The sequence below is a fragment of the Acomys russatus genome, chromosome 20 (genome assembly GCF_903995435.1).
Source record: "Acomys russatus chromosome 20, mAcoRus1.1, whole genome shotgun sequence".
NCBI classification, from domain to species: Eukaryota; Metazoa; Chordata; class Mammalia; order Rodentia; family Muridae; genus Acomys; species Acomys russatus.
Genome location: NC_067156.1, coordinates 39803629 through 39822494, shown reverse-complemented (window position 1 = coordinate 39822494; position 18866 = coordinate 39803629). Strand labels below are relative to the sequence as shown.

At 42.1% G+C, this 18866-nt stretch overlaps 1 protein-coding gene across 1 annotated transcript; it reads right to left on the bottom strand.

Annotated features, from left to right (window-relative positions):
- Positions 1–13617: 13617 nt before the first annotated feature.
- LOC127204115 (zinc finger protein 474) lies at positions 13618–17105 on the bottom strand. Its single transcript, XM_051163009.1, has 2 exons — positions 16931–17105; positions 13618–13780 (listed from the first exon to the last, which is right to left on the bottom strand). The coding sequence occupies exons 1-2, from the start codon at positions 17103–17105 to the stop codon at positions 13629–13631; spliced, it is 327 nt and encodes a 108-aa protein (XP_051018966.1). The 3' UTR covers positions 13618–13628.
- Positions 17106–18866: the final 1761 nt, after the last annotated feature.

Below are 18866 nucleotides of genomic sequence, written 5' to 3'. Positions count from 1 at the left end.
CCTGTCTTTTGTTTGGCATGGTTGAGCCTAACACACACCTTTAGTCCAAGAGTTATCTGTACACAGGGTTTAATAAAGTGAACCCTAGGTCAAGAGGCGGAGCAATAAACTAGCTGACGGGTTAAAGAGTATGAGGGACTTTGAGTTGATGGGTATTTAAGTAGAAAGGGCTTTAGCTCTTGGACATTTGGGATTTTTTTTTCAAGACAGGGTTTCTCTGTGTAGCCTTGGCTGACCTGGACTCACTTTATAGACCAGGCTGGCCTCAAACATACAGTGATCCTCCTGCTTCTGCCTCCTGAGTGCTGAGATTAAAGGCATGCGCCACAACACCCAGGTTTTGGGATTTTAGCATGAGTTTTTCAGCTCTTTAGCTTTAAGCTCTTTGCTGCCTGGCTCTTGAGTCTCTCAGCTCCTTGGCCTTTGGCTTTTTTGGCTTTGAGCTAACAAGGTTTGGCCTTGGGATTTTTTTGGTCCCTTCCTCCTGGGCCGTCAGCAGAGCTAGTGAGCCTTTGGGGCCTTTTCCATCAGAACATGAGCTGAGTTGTAGGACGGTCAGCTGGGTGCTTTCTCTGCCTTTCTGAGCTAGTAGGTTTTTCACCACAACATCTGGCTCCTGAGTCTTTATTGGTAAAATAGAACAATCAGGGGCTTTTCAATTAAAACAACAAATATATTTTAGTGCACTGAAATGTAGGACTGGCTTGTGACCTCTAATTAGGCAACATTTCTTCACACAGAGAATACCTACAGAGAACTCACGGGAGGCCCAGAAGGCTCCCTTTAACCTTCCACCACATTTTCCACTAGAGTTTAGAGATAAAGTGGATGGGGCCAAGGAGCCTGAACCCGAGTGAGGGCCTTCATGCCCTAGATTGGGCCTCATTCCGCATGCACAGAGCAGCACACCCTCTCCTACCACGCCTACCTTGCCAGAGAAGAAAGTTTTAATAGGAAATGATAAACTATTGACTATTCACAGACCACCAGTACATCCCTCCCTGGAAGTGTGCCTTAAGAGTGACTAGAAAGTCAAGATTCTCAGAACCTCATGGTTACTTTTATCCACTCAGAGGTGTAAAAATCCCCTAGTTTTTATGTATCTCAAACTCAATGTATCACAGCTTTGTTGTGAGTCTCCTGTGGCCTCGCCAGCACTTATTCTCAATAACTATGTGTGAGAAAAGCTAATAAATTGCTTATACCTAAGGAAAAGAAAAAGAGGTGGAGGCAGAGTACTAGTTGACCTGCCCCACTGCCTAAAAGCAGGCACACTTTTTTTTGCCTGAATTGCTATGTTCTTTCTGCTCAGTGTATCTAGATAGTTACATTTTATGTTGTGTGTACATTTTGTTAGGAAACTGGCCAAAACATTGCCTCTTATGAAGCCAAGTTGAAATCTATACCCTAAATATTTATGGTTATTCCTTCAGAAAGTTGGCAGGGAAGGGAGAGATGAGAAGGTCACATGTTATGTCTTCAGGACTAAAAGCAAGTCTCTTTTGTACTTTGCTAACACAAAATAAATAAGCAAATATATAAACAAAAAGAAAAAGAACCAAGTCTTGGCCACCACTGCTGTGCCTGAGCGGCAGCGATTTATGTAGCTTGCTTGTAAATGCTGCCTGATGATTGGTGTTGGTTGCTTCTAAATGCTGCCCTCTTGTGGATGGAAAGTACCAGAGAGCTTATTGGGAAAGCCGCACAAATACCAGCCTTTAAAAATAGAAAGGGGTGGGCATAATACTGTGAGAAACTGGAAATTAACAGAGAAAGAAGTAAAACCCAAAAGGCAGATGTAAATTCTTGCAAGCCTATCCATTCGTTCTTCTACAATTTTCTACCATAGCCATCTTGTCAAATATCCTCTTGAAAGGAAATTGACAAGTCATATAATTAGACAACTTATGTCCAACTTGCATACCAACCTACAGAAAGCTGGGTCCTTGGAAGGCGTGAAGCTACAACTGATATTCCCGTTGCCAGTGCCCCACTCTTTTGTACACAAGTTTTGTAATACTCGCCTCAGCTGTTCCAAAGTACTGTCTTCTGTTGGTCTCACAGATAGCTCCCATACTTAACATGACCATAGAGCCTTTTCCATCACCCCACTATATATGGATTTTCTTTGTTAGTTGCTAGAAGCGATGTAGACTTTATCTCCTTCTGGACGTATGTAATCCTACTAGCTGAAAAGGTCTGTTTTAACTCTTAGTTGGAAAGGACTGACATTCAAAAGTGAGACTCACAGATACAGGAACCTGAACCAGAGAAAATAATCTTGTTTCTTCTTTCTGTGACAGAAACCATTTATAAATGAGAGATTATGTATTCTGGCTCACAGTTTTTGGTAGTGCCAGTTTATTATAGTAAGGAAGGCATGATAGCTGGACAGCTCAGTAAGGAAAAGTTGAGGATTTATAGCATTGCTTGTAGTATCTCGGTGGACTAAGAACTAGAAGCAGATGTCACCTTCAGGGCCCAACCCTAGGGACTCACTTCAGGTAACTAGGCCACAGTCCCAAATGTTCCCTAGCACTCCAAAGCAGTACCACAAACTGGAGACCATATATTTAAACATGATGTTATGGGGGACATTTTCATTTCAATCATTTTTCTCTCCCCCCTTTCCCTTTTTGCTTTGTTATGCGTTGTGCATATTTTTGCACTGTGCATGCATGTGTACATGTGTATTCACACGTATGAGGGCACAAGTGTGTAGGCGAACCTGTATGTATGTAGACAGGCCATGTGGAGGCCTGAAGTAACATCAGATGTTTTTTTTTATCCCTTCTCCACTTATTGAGGGCAGGGTCTCTCTATGGACTCGAAACATGCCAATTCCTCCTAGTCTAGCTAGCCAGCTTGCCCCCAGGGAGCTCCTTTCTCTGCCTTTCAAGGGCTGAGGTACAGGTGACCACCACGGTGCCTGGTTTTTATAGAGGTCCTGTGTCTCTGAACTCTGAGCCTCACACCTGTGTTGCAAGTGCCTTGTTTGTTGAGGCGTCTCTGCTGCCCCCATTCAAATCTCTTGGGGGGGGGATGTCAAGATCTGAACCCCTGTTGTTGAGATCAGGAATCTAAGTCCTCTCTGATGAGTGTGAAGATTGACACAAAGTATTTACTAAAACATTTGCCTCGGCTGTCGCTCCTCATATGTTGTTTCAGGCATTGCTACTTCGTATGTCATGAAGCATCAGCTGCTTTTCTGGCCTGTGTGCCTTTGTGTTGACTCCGCCTCCACCTCAGGAATACCTGCTTCTTGTTCCTGAACCACCGAGATGTAACAAATTGTGTGCTGTAAGCTTGCTGCTCATGGCTTACCTCAATACCCCTGGGCAGCTCTTCAGAAGTTAGAGTAAACAAAACGTTAACTATGGACTTGAAGAAAATATATGAAAATCCGAGTAGAATGTAGCAAAGCAACATTGAAAACTGGGTGGTGGAATGTCGCTCTTCTCTTAGACCAAGGAAAGGAGGCTCTCTCACCTCAGTCTGTCTTGCTGACAAGATCCTGTGCTCCCAGTGTCTTCTCATATAACATAATTATAGGCCCTGTAGAGTTAGTTTAGAGTTAAAAAAAAAAAAAGTCCAGTTTATGTCTAGTTAAGTGCTGGCCAGAAGATGAGCAGTATATTTATTTCCTAGTAAGTGTTCAAAATTAGGTCTTTGCCTGCTATAAATGTGACTATTTGTATACCTTTTTAGTTTTTATACTTCTTCTAGTTTTTGCCCAATGAGACTAAACTCAGAGCCAAAGTTTCCATATCAAAAATACCTATAACGCACATCACTAAGCAAGTAACAAGGTTCTTTCCTCTAAAAACTGACTGATGTTAGGATTCTTAAGTGTAAAAATGGCAATAAAAAAAGAATCCAACATGCTGACCTTGAGGAGAAAGTAGGGGAGGTATCTGCTGGGATACAATGGAGCTCCTTGGAGAGTATTTTGTGAAATAGATTATTTTGGTAAATTGAAAAAAGAAACAGACTTCAAGCTTTGCCACTTTCATTCTTACTTTACCACTTACTTACCTCTAGGCCAAGAGCAGTATCCTATCTTCCTTGGTTTTTGTTTTTTCTTTTTTAAGTAGTGTTGATTTACATGTGCATACCTGGGAGGGATGACTGATTACCTCCCCAGATCTCTGTTCATCTTTTCTCCTTGCATCTCAGAACATGATTCTCAGCCTCCATCCATGTAGATACAGTTATATGATTTAGTATTTTGTTTGGTTGGGGTTTTTTGTTTGTTTGTTTGTTTGTTGCTGGTGAATATGAGCCATGGTTGACATTCCTCCAGACCTGCCTTGAAACTGTTTACTCTTCGTTCCTGCGAGGAGCCTGAGAGAAGAGGCCCCTACCTCAGAGTAACTTCTGAGAACTTCACGGTCATTGCAGAAAGCAACAGATCCTGACCATCCTGAGAGAGACATACCTCAGTAACCTGGCATCTTGCTCGGTGCTGTTTAGAACAGGAAGTAAGCCCAGGTCTTATTTTAAGCCAATTATTCTGTTTGGGGTCTGTTTATTATTCTAAATAACTTAGGTCAATCCAAGCTGTAAATAAATGGATATCCTAAGAGTAGGGCATGCCTTTACTCTGGGGTCAGAAGAGGTCTGTGTGGTGGGGAAAAGGGCACAAATGGTTAGGGATAGTACTGGCTTCATGCTTGCTTCAGGCTGCGTGGATTTAATTACTTTAGATAAAGATCTACCATTTTCTTTCTTCTTTTCTTTTTTTTTTTTTAGACAAGGTCTCACCACAGCCTAGGAACTCATTATGTATAGTCCAGGCTGGCCTTGACCTAGCAATGACTCTACTTCTCAGCCTCCCAAATGCTTGCTGGAACTGCAAGAGTGCACTTCGATGCCCAGCTCTACACTTAATATTACCATGAATGTTCTTTTAAAATAACTATCGCATTGATATCCGAGCTACCAATTGATTCTCCAGTAACTGCCTGGTAAAGATGAGAAACAGGGAGTAAATTATGAAGGATTGACTAGGAAAGATGGACAATGTGATGCCTTTAATATGAAAAGCGTTATATTAAACACATGTTGAAGCTTAGATCTCTCCAGCTGGTGGTGTTATTTTGGAAATTTTAGTTTGGTGGAGGAAAAACCTAGCTTGGAGGAAGCATGTTGCCAGGGATGAGTACTTGGGGGTCAGTCATCACCAGACCCTTTTTCCCATTTTCTCTGACTTCTAGATGTCATTTTGTAGAGTCCTCTGCTCCAGCATGCTCCTCTCCTCACAATGGACTGAAATCTCTGATACTGTGAGCTAGAATGACTCCTTTGTTCTCTTGGGGGGATGTTTGTCATAGCAATGAGAAAAATAATAATATTAAAAAAAAACTGGTGCCAGAGAAGTGGGGTTCCTGCTGCAGCTACCTGATAATGTGGTTCAAAGAAGCCATTGAAATTCAATTTAGGAAGAATTCGGAAACACTTGAGGAGTCAGGATAGAGACACCCTGGAGTTCCACAAACACAACATGATGGATGATTCTGAGAGGGACCCAAAAATTGTACCATCAATAGAAATATAAAGACTGTTCTCATGATATGTGGGATGTTTCATAACAGTCACCAGCTTACCAAGAGTAAGAAACTCAATCACGCAGGGGACAAGGCTCTGGACAGACCAGTAAGGGACGTTCTTCATTGGGTGAGGTACTCATTTGGTTCTCTGTTGCTCCGACAAACACCATGACAAGAACCAACCTGGCCAGGAAAGGGTGTATTTGGCTTATGCTTCTCAATCACAGTCCACTGTTGAGAGAAGCTAGGGCAGTCAGTCACTCAAGCAGGAGCAGCTTACTGGATTACTTGGTTTGGTTTCTTATATAACCCAGGACCACTTGGCCAGAGGCAGCGCACCCGTCCTTGGCTTAGTCCTCCCATATCAATCACTAATCTGGAAAATGCGCCACAGGCTAGTCTGATGGAGGAGGTTCCTCAATTGAGTTTTCTTCTTGCCAGATGACTCCAGTTTGTATCACATTGACATAAACTAACCAGCACAGGTTAGCTTAGGTGAAAAGACCAAGCACTCAAATAATCACCATCACACCTTCTGAACTTACCTTCTGAATAGCATAAAGAGGAAAAAGCTGCTTCCTGGCCGTGGCTGCCATGTTACCAGTTGCCTCAAGCTCCTGTCATCATAACTCCCCTGTCATGTGATGGACTGTGCCCTCAAACTGTGGGCCCAAATAAACCCTTCCTCACTTAAGTTCCTTTTATCAGGGCATTTTATCCCATCAACAAGAAAAGTCATAGCTAATACAATTTACATTTTCTCAGTGTCCCATGACTTTAAATGAATCCAAATTTAAAAGTAACAGGCTAATTGGCCAAAAGACAGTTCAAGGCAGCCGAGCAGTTGCTATGGATGTGCATTGCTTGACAATTATAAATTGGCTTATACTGAGAATTAGAAACAAAATAGTAGGGCCAAAACATTTAAATAATATGAAGTGTGGCCAGGAAAAAAAAAAACTTGTCTAAAGTTGTAGGAACGGGTGTGACTGTTAAGGAAATTAACGCCACTGGAAGGGATAGACCAGTACGATGGCTCAGCTGGTAAATGCATGTGTCACCAAATCTGATCATCTGGGTCCAATCACTGGGCCACATGTGGTGGAAGGAAAAAACAAACTCCCTACAACTTGTCCTGACCTCCACACATGTACCACGCTGTGGTTATGTGTGACTGTTGTGTAACTTTATTCCTGCAGTGACATGAACAAACATCTATTTACCCCCATAAGAAACCAGTGACAAACCAAAGTATCGGTACCACTAAAGTCCAGCCAGGTGAAGCAATGAGTTCACCTCCTCTTAGAAGATCCTGTTGTTTTGCCTCCCTGCAAACATCCTATTTAAGACAGAGGAGCTTCCCCTTCAAGACGGAAGAGTTTAATCTAGAAGGAAACTGCTGTACAGCAGTCTCTGTCTCTGTCTCTGTCTCTCTGTCTCTCTTTCTCTCTCTCTCTCTCTCTCTCTACACACACACACACACACACACACACACACACACACACACAGGGGCAGGTAAAGGAGGTGATTTTAAAAGGCATTTTGCACTGGGATATTAGAAAAGATGCCTTGAAAGCATTTCGTGAATTGGCTAGAAAATATTCAACACAAACTTTGGGAATAAAAGTGTAAACGCATTTGAAAGACAGTCCCCTGAGAGAGCTACCATGGGTCCCCTTTACAGAGAGGCTATTACAACCATGAGTGTGTGTGTGTGTGTGTGTGTGTGTGTGTGTGTGTGTGTGTGTGTGTGAAATAATGCCCTTGTAGACTATGGGATCCTGATTTTTCACTTGTGCAGCATGCAAAAGTTATAGGGCTATGAGGCTTTCACACACATTTCAAAAGAAGTCTCGAGAACCCCCAGCACTAGGAGTTAGTGCTGTAGGTACTGCCCCCCAGAAGACAATGTATGAAGCTGTGAGGTTGAAATCTAAGTTGTAGCAGAGACTCCAGAGTGTTGGTGATGTCAGTAACATGGGTCATCCATTAAAGAAAGCTACAGACAATGAGTCGAGTCAACTTCACATAGAGACTGTGTGTGCTGAAAATGTCAAGTCCATCAGAGACAAGGCTATATAAGCTTGTTCCGGGTCAAATTGTGATACTACATGCCCTTAGGGCCATACACAGAGGTATAAGATTTGATGTTTGCCTTGCTGGTTTTCAGCCCTGCTGTAGTCCCATCTCCTTTTACCATGTCCTCACTCCTTCCATCTGAGATGGAAATGTTTTCTCTGTGTCATTTTTATAGGATCTTACAGGTAATAGTTTGCCTTGAGATGCAGAAGTGACTTTGAATCTGAGCTTTTGAACAGGCTGAGTTCATTATGAGGCCATCTTGAGAGCCTTTGGAGGCCAGGGAAAGGATGGCATAATTTCAATATGAAGTAGCCTCTGCAGCCTTGCTTATTAAAGCATAGGTCTTCCCAGCTAGTGATGCTATTTTGGCAAGTTTGAAAATGTTAGGACAGTAGGTCCAGCTGGGGGAAGAAGATCCATAAAGGTGAGGTCTTACTCCTGGACACCTCTCTCCATCTTCCTTGCTTCCTAGGTAATGATATAAACGCTGTTCACTATGCCTTCCTCGCCTTGATGGGCTAATGTCCCTGAAATCATGAGCCCAGATAAATCCTTCTTAAGTTGTTCTATTAGATATTTAATCCACAGGTACAAAGAAGTACTTCATGCAGAGGGATATCTGGGGCACGAGACACTTACATTTTGTTCCAACAGAAAGTAAAGTCTGGGAAGTTGTGGGGTATATGGTTAAAGTGAAAACACTGATGAGAATAACGCAGGGGTCACAGAGGGAAGAAGCTTCAAAGTATGGAGATGGAAGGGCTCCAGGTAAATTTTCTACTTGATAGTTTATCAACTAAGCAATCAAGGACCTTTATTCATCCCTTCCGTATTCTTCCAGTTGTCTTGATGGGTCACTGGTTCAGTATTTCCTAGCATATCTGCCCCCCAGGAGTACTGTTCAGTTATCTTTTAGCAGAGCCATCAGTGGAACACCCATTCTTCCTTGTGGATTTGAGAGCCATACCTCTCTGTTCAGCATGAGATTCTACCTCATCCCACATAGATGTTATGTCAGTTACTTTCCTGTGGCTGTGATAAAACACCTTGGCCAGGGCAACACAAGAGTTTGTTTAGGTTTACAGATCTAGAGGGATAAGGGCCCATCATGGAGAATCATGGCAGCAAGTGACAGACAGGCAGGCAGGAGCAGGGAGCTCAGTGTTCAGTTTCTGTTTTCTTTTTTATTAAGTTGTATATTTAATCTCTTCACAGTCTGATCACAGTCCCTTCCCAGTCTCCCTCTCACACCTCCTCCCCCATCTCCCCCTTCTCCTCAGAGAATCATATAATTAGATTGGTACCACTAGAATAATCCACACAGTCTTCCCATTCATGGTACTTAACAGCTTTAGTCACATCTATAAAGTCCCTTTGCCATCTGCTGTGACTTTAATGTGAAATGTCCTCAACAGGCTCATGTGTTTTAGAGCATCATCCTCAATTGGTGGCACTGTTTGGGAACCTGTAAGAGGTAGATATTGCCTGCAGGAAGTATGTCACTGGGGCAGGCTTTGGGGTTTTATAGCCTGGTCCCACTTTCCATACTCTGTTCCCTGTGTACAGATAAAATGTGACAGACTGTCCTGAAGCTCTCACTATGACACTTTCCTCAATATGCAATTCTATGTCAGAATAAAACCTTTCTCCCCAAAGAAATTTTTTTTTTGGGTCAGGGTATTATATAACAGCAACAGAAAAGTTAATGATCTTCTGCTATGCTTTCAGACAGGAGCCTTGCCTAGCTGTCCTCTGAGAGGCTCCACCCAGCAGCAGGTCAAGACCGATGCTGAGACCCACAGCCCAAACATCAGAGGAGCTTGGAAAATTTTCTGAAAGAGTTGGGGGAAGGATAGAGGGAATGGGAGGGGATAAGCACTCCACAAGACCACCAACAGAGTCAATTAACTTGGGCCCAGCAGACTTTACAGAGACTGAAGTACCAACCAGAAAGCAAACATGGACTGGACTGACACATATGTGCCTGATGGGCAGCTTGGGCATCATGAGGGTCCCCTAGCAAATGGAGCAGGGACCATATCTTTGACATGGGTGCAGTTGTCTGCTTTTGGATTACTTTCCCCTAGCTGGGCTGCATTGTCTGGCCTCCGTAGAAGAGGAACTGGATGTGCCATGTACTGGGGTGGGTTGGTGGGGGGAGGGGCTTCCCTTTTCTGAGGAGAAAGGGATAGAGGAAAGGGGAAAGTGAGGAGGGTGGTGCCAAGAGGAGAGCAGGAGAGGGCTGCTATTGTGAATTGAAGTGAGTAAATAAATATTTTAAAAAAATTTTTTAAGTAGTTTTGGAGACTATGGCACCAGCATCCTCGATGGTTTGTGTTATTCAGGCTCTACTAGCCAAAAGGCATCTTAGCTACTACTCTGGACCAATATAGAGTGATCAATGTGACTCAATGATAAAACCTGTCTCTGTGACACCTGTGTCAGTTCTTATTTTAATCACCTTACAGTTAAGCTTATACACATTTTAACTAACATGCTTTTATAAGTAGGACTGAAAAGCATTTCTAGAGCAACACCACGGAATCATGTGTCAACAGCACATCTCTCAGGCATCTTCATCTCTATTTTTTGCCCCAGATGATAACAACGGGATTTAAACCATTCAGATGCAGCCTTAGTGTGACGGCAGAATCAATCTACCTGGACATGGAGAACAAGAGATTTTGTTCTATTTAGGTCTCTGAGGGTATCAGGTCTAATATCTTTCTATCATGATTTTAAAGAATAAAGATGTGCCACCCTGCTCTACTTTATCGGAGTTTTCCTATTTTCCAGCCAGCTTGGCCCCTGCTGGAGAGCCCGATTGCTTTTTCTATTTGTGCTATTTTTTCCAAGTGCAGAGACAACCTTACTTTTCAGATCTTGTTAGAAAGCGGGACAAGGCCAACTGTTTGTACAGGCCAGATAGAGAATCTGTAGGGAAGGCAAGCGATAAGGGAGGATGGAGTGCTGCCAGCCTAGGGGAAGGCCCTTTCAGGGTGGAGCCAGGAAAGGGTGGAGTTTCCTGTCTCCACATGGGGTTCAAGCTATCCTAATTGGTGTGAGATGCAAGTGAAAAGAAGAAATCAATTCCAGAAGGAGACCAGAATGGAAAGCCCAAGGACAGTTTTCAGGAAGCAGATGACACTGGCTGTCTGATGTCTCTTCCATATTCGTAACTCCAAAGAAGCTCGGAGAGCAGTTTCTTTTTCTCACAAAGGAACTGAGTGAGACTCATGGTCCTCAAACCAAAGCAATTCAACGGAGAATCGCCTTGAAACACCATCTGGAAATACTTGTTACAAAAATACTATGACGTGGCTGCCTGGAGAGCCCGCATAATGGATATAAAAAGTTTTAAGTGCTTACATATAATAGCAATGCCCCTTTCTACAAGACACTTGTCATTCTTCTTTTGGTAAGACACAACTTGTAACTTTTATGTAGACTCAATAAGTTGAGGAACATCAAGAAATCCTGTAAACCTCTCCATCCCCTCACAGAAGATTATTCAAATAAAGTTTGTACCGCAGTAGGTAACAGGGTGTGGAAAGCGTTGCATGATTGTTGGTGTTTTCAATAGCACCATATCTCACATCAATAGCTGCCTGGGCTAATGGAGAGTTCTAAGCACCTTTATCTACTCCTTTAGCATGTAGGGGGTTACTATGGAAACTATATCAAGGTTCAAATTCATGGGTCGTGAAGGTGCCAGCCATTGTTAAACTATTTTCTTTTGAGAACTGCGTAGATCTTCAACAGATGTGAACTTCCTGGGGTGAAGGGGTAGTTGGCAAGGAGCTTGTGAGCTCATTCCTACTCATGGCAAGACATTGATATAACTTGCCTTCGTAATGGACCAGAACTTGAGGGTGATGTCATTACAACTGAGCTTTCTCCGTGTTTAAGTCCATGGAACATTTGAAGACCCACTGAGGTGAAACCACATGTGGAATCCCACAGTAGTTTCCATGATGGGTTTTCAAGCCCCTTCCCAGTTCTCCTAGAACGTGAAAACCCCTGGAAAAGCCCCTTGATTTCAAACACTTCAGAAACTCGGAGGCCCATTTCACATAGACGAAGATGTAGCTGCTCTTACCTGGCTATGCCCATGAACCTCCTTATGATGCTACCTACAACTCCTTTCAAACTTGAGGCCAGAACGTTTGCTCTACCTTACCCTCCCCTCACATTTTATTCCCAGAACACCAGCAAAGTACCAAATACCTTCCAAACGCCTCTAACATGACTCACTTCCAAGTTTTGTTTCCACCCCAGTCCAAGAGAAACCCAGATCAGCAGGAGAATGACAAGGGTGCCAAGATTTATGTTTGCTGGAGTTACCTGACATTGGGAGAAATGTCACCTTTGTCAGGTCACTCATGTTTGGTGGGAAGTCCTATTGATGGTGCCATTTGTCACAAACAGCAACAGGTCTAAAGTTGGCCTGAAAACTCAGCAAGGCCCAAGTTTGTTTCTTTATTTTGTTGCTTATCTCAATCCTAGCGTTGACCCCTAATTAGCTGTTTAGTCTAAGTATCGGTTCCCTGATGCGTAAAATAAACATAACCCCATCTATTTGTGGGGCTGATATAAGATGCACATGTGTTGCTGCAGACAAAGCCCTTCACACAATGCCTGGACCCCTGAGGACACTCACTACGCTACACTTCATCACCTGCGTTAACAAGCTGAAAGGACGGAGCCATCAACTATGAGGTGTTAAATGCCAACTCTTTCACAAGATTCTTGTTTCGGAGTATCTCTAGGCTTTAAAAAAAAGAAAATCATCTCTTGCCTCCGTTGGCAGACAGAAAAGAAAACAGAATGATTAGTACAGTTTTACTCCAACCCAACCCCAGATTAATAAGCAGATGTGGGACAAAAATATTAGGTTGGATGGTTTTGCCTGTGATTTATAACTAGCTGTGCTGTGTAAGCTTGTGGAGGCAAGGATGCCAGAGACCCAGTGGATCCTCCTGGGTTTGGAAGTCATCTCAATCGTGAACAAAGATCCCAAGTAGAATCCTGGGAGTCTAGGCAAAGCCACACTGCCTGGGAGGGCAGAGTTTCCTCAGCAGAGCACCTCTCTGGCCCCAGGCCTCCTCCTTCTAATTTAACAGCCATCCCTGGATTAAAACACATTCAAAGCGTCTAAAATACAAAGTTCTTTCACAACTTGCTTATAGTACATGGACCTGTGTCGGGGAGGCATAGCACTTCCAGGCAGGCTTTTAGACAAAACAATGAAGAATCTATAAAACCCCAAAGCGGGCATAACGAACCCTTGCTAGACCTCTACAAGAGGAAGGAGCTAGGTACCACCCATTCTGATGAGTTGGTCTGCTGACAAGTGAGGCTGGTGCTATTGGCTAAGGCAGTAGCTCCACAACATTTTTTCCTATTAGAAACAGAGTTAAGAGTTAAATACGGTTCTGAAATTCTAAGTCTTCAGCCTTTTTAAATTTATGTATCCTGTCAAAGGAGTCTATAAGGAAAAGAAACTTCGCAGTCAGTAACTCAGGGTCAAAGCGACCATGGGTCAGAAAGCAAAGGATTAGGAAGGAAATTGGTGTTGTCTGCTACCTAAGGTGGTCTCAAATTTCCTTTTAAGCCTCTGTTCTCTGTTTGATTGCTGGGCGCAAGCCTCACTCTGAAGTACAAAACCTTGTTGAGGAAACTAGTATGGGAGAAAACTGGCTGGCAACAATTTGCCTGAGAAATGTCCTTTAGACAAAACTTCCTGCTCTGATAAGAAACAACCTGATAGTCGTTCCTCCTGACAAAAGTGTGACATGGCTCCCTAACAGCTGCATGGATGGAGCCTGTCCACCTCTGCATAGAGCTGGGTCCTCAGGGCTGGGCCACTGCTCAGTCAACTCCTGATCTTCCAGCTTCCTCTCCCCACCTGCCCCTTGGCCTCCCCACTAAACTTCAGTCCTTTTTGAAGGCATTCATTCCAGAAACAATCCTAACACTTGTGCTGAGGAAAGGGCTTTACTTGGCGGCTTTAGGTTTACAAGATCGCTGGTGAACAATCAGTCTGTCTGGCAGGAAGGTGCGCCCGCAAATGTTGCAGGGAACCAATTGGCTCTGGGCACTTGTCCAAGCAGCTTCATTTAAGGCATCAAGATCATAGAACCCCTTGGCTGCAAAGAAAGAAGGAAACAGGGGAAGGGTGTGGGGGGCGAAGAGAGAGAGAGAGAGAGAGAGAGAGAGAGAGAGAGAGAGAGAGAGAGAGAGACAAAGACAGAGAGAGACATGGAGAGACAGAGACAGAGACAGGAGGGAGGGAGGGGAGGAGGGAAAGAGAGAATAAAAGGGTAAAAGGATTAGTTAGTTTTCAATCTGGGAAACCTTATTCTACTATTTATGGAAAACAGTCGCAGGAAATACCTTTTGACTGGCAGTTTCAAACAAATCACACGTGAACTTTGGCAGAATTTAATAAATAAATAGTGTTGAGCATTCTTTCAGCTTTGAATTGGAGGCTTTTTACGTTTTGAATATTAAAAAGGGAAAGATAGAGTTTCCTTGTGTGTGATATGCATTCCTCACTAATTATTAACATCTTTGCTTACTGTTATCTTGCAAATATAACTTTTGGCTTTCTTTCTGTTGGTTATAAATATAAGCTTACAACGGGAAAAGAACGTGTGTTTGTATTTTCCTCTTACACAATCCTTCCCTGGAATGTTTTCAGAGCACCAAACTGACAACTGAGGGTGAATGTAAGGGGAATTATACCCTCAAAAACATCGTCTCTTTGTGGCCATAAACTCAGAGACTCTTTAACTAATTAAAGCGAAGAATGCAAACAAAATAGGCTGAGGGGAAGCGAGCTGAGAAATGTGTAATCTTCCTCAGCAGTACATGGGAGAGAAAAAGCATATGGCTTTATTTTAGGGGAACAATGTGGGGTTTAACGTTAATAAGCCTTGTTTAAATGGAATGAGTTTAGTACATTAAATTGACTATGTCCCAAAATCTCCGAAAATAGGTCCCTTAAATGTGGCCAAGCACTCAAAAAGTATCTGTTTTTATCATTGGCCAGTGTATGCTAGTTCATTAAACACTAGGCTACGTTCATATGATTTCTATCTTAATGGTTCACACAACTGTAACAAACCTTTAGATTCTTAGCATGCTTGCTTTTAATGGTGATTTCAGCCCTGTGCAGCCTGGTATTACTCCTTTAGATAAAGCAGGTATCACTACTATACAGATTATGAATATGTGTTTAAAGATTTGGTGTGTGTTTGTGTGTGTGTGTGTGTGTGTGTGTGTGTGTGTGTACACATGAAGACATGTGCCTGGTGGGGAGGGCAGTTGTGAGCTGCCAGACAATCGTGCAGGGAAGTGTACCAAGACTCTCTGCAAGAGCATTATGTGTACTTAATGGCTCAGCCATTTCTCCAGCACATGAATGTGTGTATGTGTGTTCTGAGTGCTTTGAAAACTCTAGAGAAAAGGATGGCACTGATTTTTTTTTTTTTCATTGCAATGTTTCTGCATTGGGCTTTAACTGTGGCTCCAGGAAAAGAATTATTGTACCGCGTGTGTGGTAGGGCTGCCCATTTTATTTACCTAGAGGAGAAAGGCACCTTCAGAGATAAAAGTAGCATGAAGCCAAGAGGAAAACTGCAGGCAAGTGAAGTGACAGGATCCACAATGAACGCCCCTCCCCCAGGGATTTTCAAGTTATTATTCTCACTTCTTTTAGCCGTATAATGGTAAAGATCAAACAGTAAAAGTGATAGAATTAGGAGAGATTATTTTCTGTACCAAATGGGAAGTTCTATTAAGATGGGTAGGTAGCCTCTCTAGAGAGAAATTCTATGATTTCAATGGGTAAGTGGTTTTATATTTCTTCTGTATTTTAATTTTTATTTCGTGCATATGGGTATTTTTTCCTTCATGTATGTATGTGTATCACACGTGTACATGATGCCAAAGAAGGTCAGAAGGGGGTGTTGTGTCTCCTAGAACTGGAATTATGGATGGTTGTGAGCTGCCAGGTGGGTGCTGGGAACAGAACTCGGGTCCTCTGCCCAGAGCAGTCAGTGCCCTTTACCTTTGAACTGTCCCTCCAGACCCAAATATTCATTCTAAATTATTCTTCAATGTCTAAGTCCTCTATTGCCAAGGACTGTGAATAGCTGAATTTCAATACATCTAGAGCTCATAGAGTTCTTCTGTGGGTTGTGATACTCTTCTTGGATCACACCTTAAAAAGAGCCGTGAACTAGTCAATGCTCAACAGCCTGCACAGTAGCTGCTACGACTGCATAGGAAAACTCCATTGAAAGAGGCTTCTCTTAAAATCAAATATCCCTTAAGGAATATGGAAACCAAATGAGAAAAACATCAATGATAGAAATATGATAATTGAGGGGCTGGAGAGATGGCTCAGAGGTTAAGAGCACTGGCTGCTCTTCCAGAGGTCCTGAGTTCGATTCCCAGCAACCACACGGTGGCTCACAACCATCTATAATGAGATCTGGTGCCCTCTGTATACTAATAAAACAAATAAATATTAAAAAAAAAAGAAATATGATAATTGAGACTGAGAATGCTTGGCAATTATACAAATATATATTTACATATATAATTTATTTTTTCTTGTCTCAACTCTGTTCATACTCTGAGGAAACAGCACTTTGTGACTCTCATGTGAGACAGTACAGCTCCATGTGTACTTCGGTCACAGTGATAGCACTTTATAAATATTGATTGCAAAATAAATAAATAAATAAATAAATAAATAAATAAATAAATCTGAACATTCCCTCCAGATGTCTAGATTTCTGCTTTCATTGCATTCACTGGAAGATTTGGCCCTCTTGGAATAAAATTCTTAATGACAGCAGCGTCTGGATGGAGGCATCTTCCCTCTTTTACCCAAGAAACACTTGTTTTCAATTTTGTAACCCGGGAAGCATTTGAGTTTAGTTCTCCAGCTCCATGAGGAGATCACAACACATTTACATATGAAAACAAGGCTATGAATATTCCCAAAAGTCTTTCAGAATCGTTTCTAAAAATATTATGTGTGCTAATATATAAAAATAACTTTAGGAAAATCATGGTAAATTTTCATGGGTCCCTCTCACTAGGTGTTTCCAGGACACATAACATCTTTATGTCTCAACATCTGAAGACAACACTGGAAAGACATTCCAGAATATCTTTTAAAAGTCAAATTTAAGACTTCATTTAAGACAGTAAGTGCTGTTGATTGTAGATATTTGAATTAGTATTTTAAAAATTAATATCTCTCTCTGTGTGTCAAAACTTACCGGTAATGGTTCTACCTTCTGGTTTTTTGGGTTCTGGTCTCCTTAGTTCTTTAGGCAACAAATTGTTCTCATTATGCCATTTTTTGAGACATTGTGGCTCATGGATGGTAATAGATTTGGTTCCATATTCACGGCCACAGATGTAACAAACAACTGTCGGTGGACGCCTTATCATTGTTGGCTGAAAATAATATAAAATTCATTAGATAAAGTAAGGGTGTGGAAATCTTACTTGAAAGTTACAGGAAAATCAATTTTTTTGGCAAATTAATATTTTTTATTTCCAATTATTGGGGCTGGAGAGAGAGATAACTTAATGGTTAAGAGTACTAGCTGCCCTTGCTAGCTGTATTAGGTTTCCAGAAAGTAATAACTGTCTATAACTCTAGGGGATCCAACACCTTTTTCTGAATTCTACAGGCATGTACAGGCATGAACACATATACAATAGTAATAATAGTAATAGTAATAACAGTAATAATAATAATAACAACAACAACAACTAAAGCCTCCAAGTCTGGTTAATTTGACGTCTTTGGCCATTAAAAGATCTAACTATGCTGTTACATGAGTGGATATGAGCTTGGAGGGGAATGAAAAAGAGCCAACCAGAATTTTTGATATTTGTATTATCTGAAATATATTTTTATTGCTTATAAGATTGATTGATCTTCTAACGCTTACATTGGAGTTATAGCGCTGGGAGATGCAATGGGAAGTGAAGCTAGAATTCTCCTCCCAATGACCTCAAGATCTAACGTGCCAATATATCTGAAAATGGAAGCGCCCTTAGAGAGCAGGCGATCGACCCACCCTCACTCTCCCACATCAGCTTTTTGCTACTGCAAGTGCCTGCACTTCTGTTTCTTTTTGAATCTGGAGTGAGATCCACCATAGGCAAGAGCACCGACCAAGCTGGTAGATAAACACTCAGTCACTTCACTGTGATCTTCGTTACCAGTAGACTGGATTTGGAATCACCCTGGAGACACACCTCTGAGTATGTCTTTAAGGGAATTTCCAAAGATGTTTAACTGAGGTGGGAAGACACATTAAATGTGGGTTGTATCTGGAATCCAGTATGATACCATAATGAGCCTCAGACTGGGAAACAAGAGGACTCAGTGAGTACAAAGGCTTTCCATCCCTGGAAGCCATGTGTTGTCCTGTGACCTCCATGTGCACATTGTGGCAATCCATGAGCATGTGAACACACACACACACACACACACACACACACACACACACACACAAACACACACATACACTCATGCACATGCACCAATAAATAAGTAATAAATAAATAAAGCTCTAGGTGATGGGACATCGAGCTGCAGGAGTTGGAGCTTTCTTGGTTAGTGTTGCTTTGGTCAGATCTCTGCTTGCTATTCCAGTTTCTTCCTTTTGGAGTGGAAACGCATATTCTGTCATTAGATGCTAGATATTTGTGGCTTTTTTTAAAAACCAGGATTCACAGTTAAGAGGTTACTTTGCATCTCTGATGGATTTTGAACTTGGCTTTTGAACAGTGTTGAGACTGCTATGAACTCTTCATTTTCGGAAAAGTAGAAGCCTTTGAGGCCAAGCAGGGGTAGAATGATATGGCTTGAAAGTGATGTGCTTAGTATCAAGTTGGAAAATGGTGGTATGATGGGTTGATCCTCATGGTCAACTAGATTTGGAGTCACCCAGGAGATATGCCCCTGGGTGTGTCTGTGAAGAAGTCTCCAGTTGCTGTTATGGTGATGGTTCCTGCAAACCTTAGCCAAAATCAATCCTCCCTTCTTGTCTGGTATTTGATCACAACCATAAGAAGAGTAGCTAATACAGATGAGAAGTGGTGGATAAATACTTCACTAAGGCTAAACCATACAGTTTTCTTGAAGTCTCTAGTAAAATTGTTTCATATCTGATGCATACTATACAAGCTTTTTTC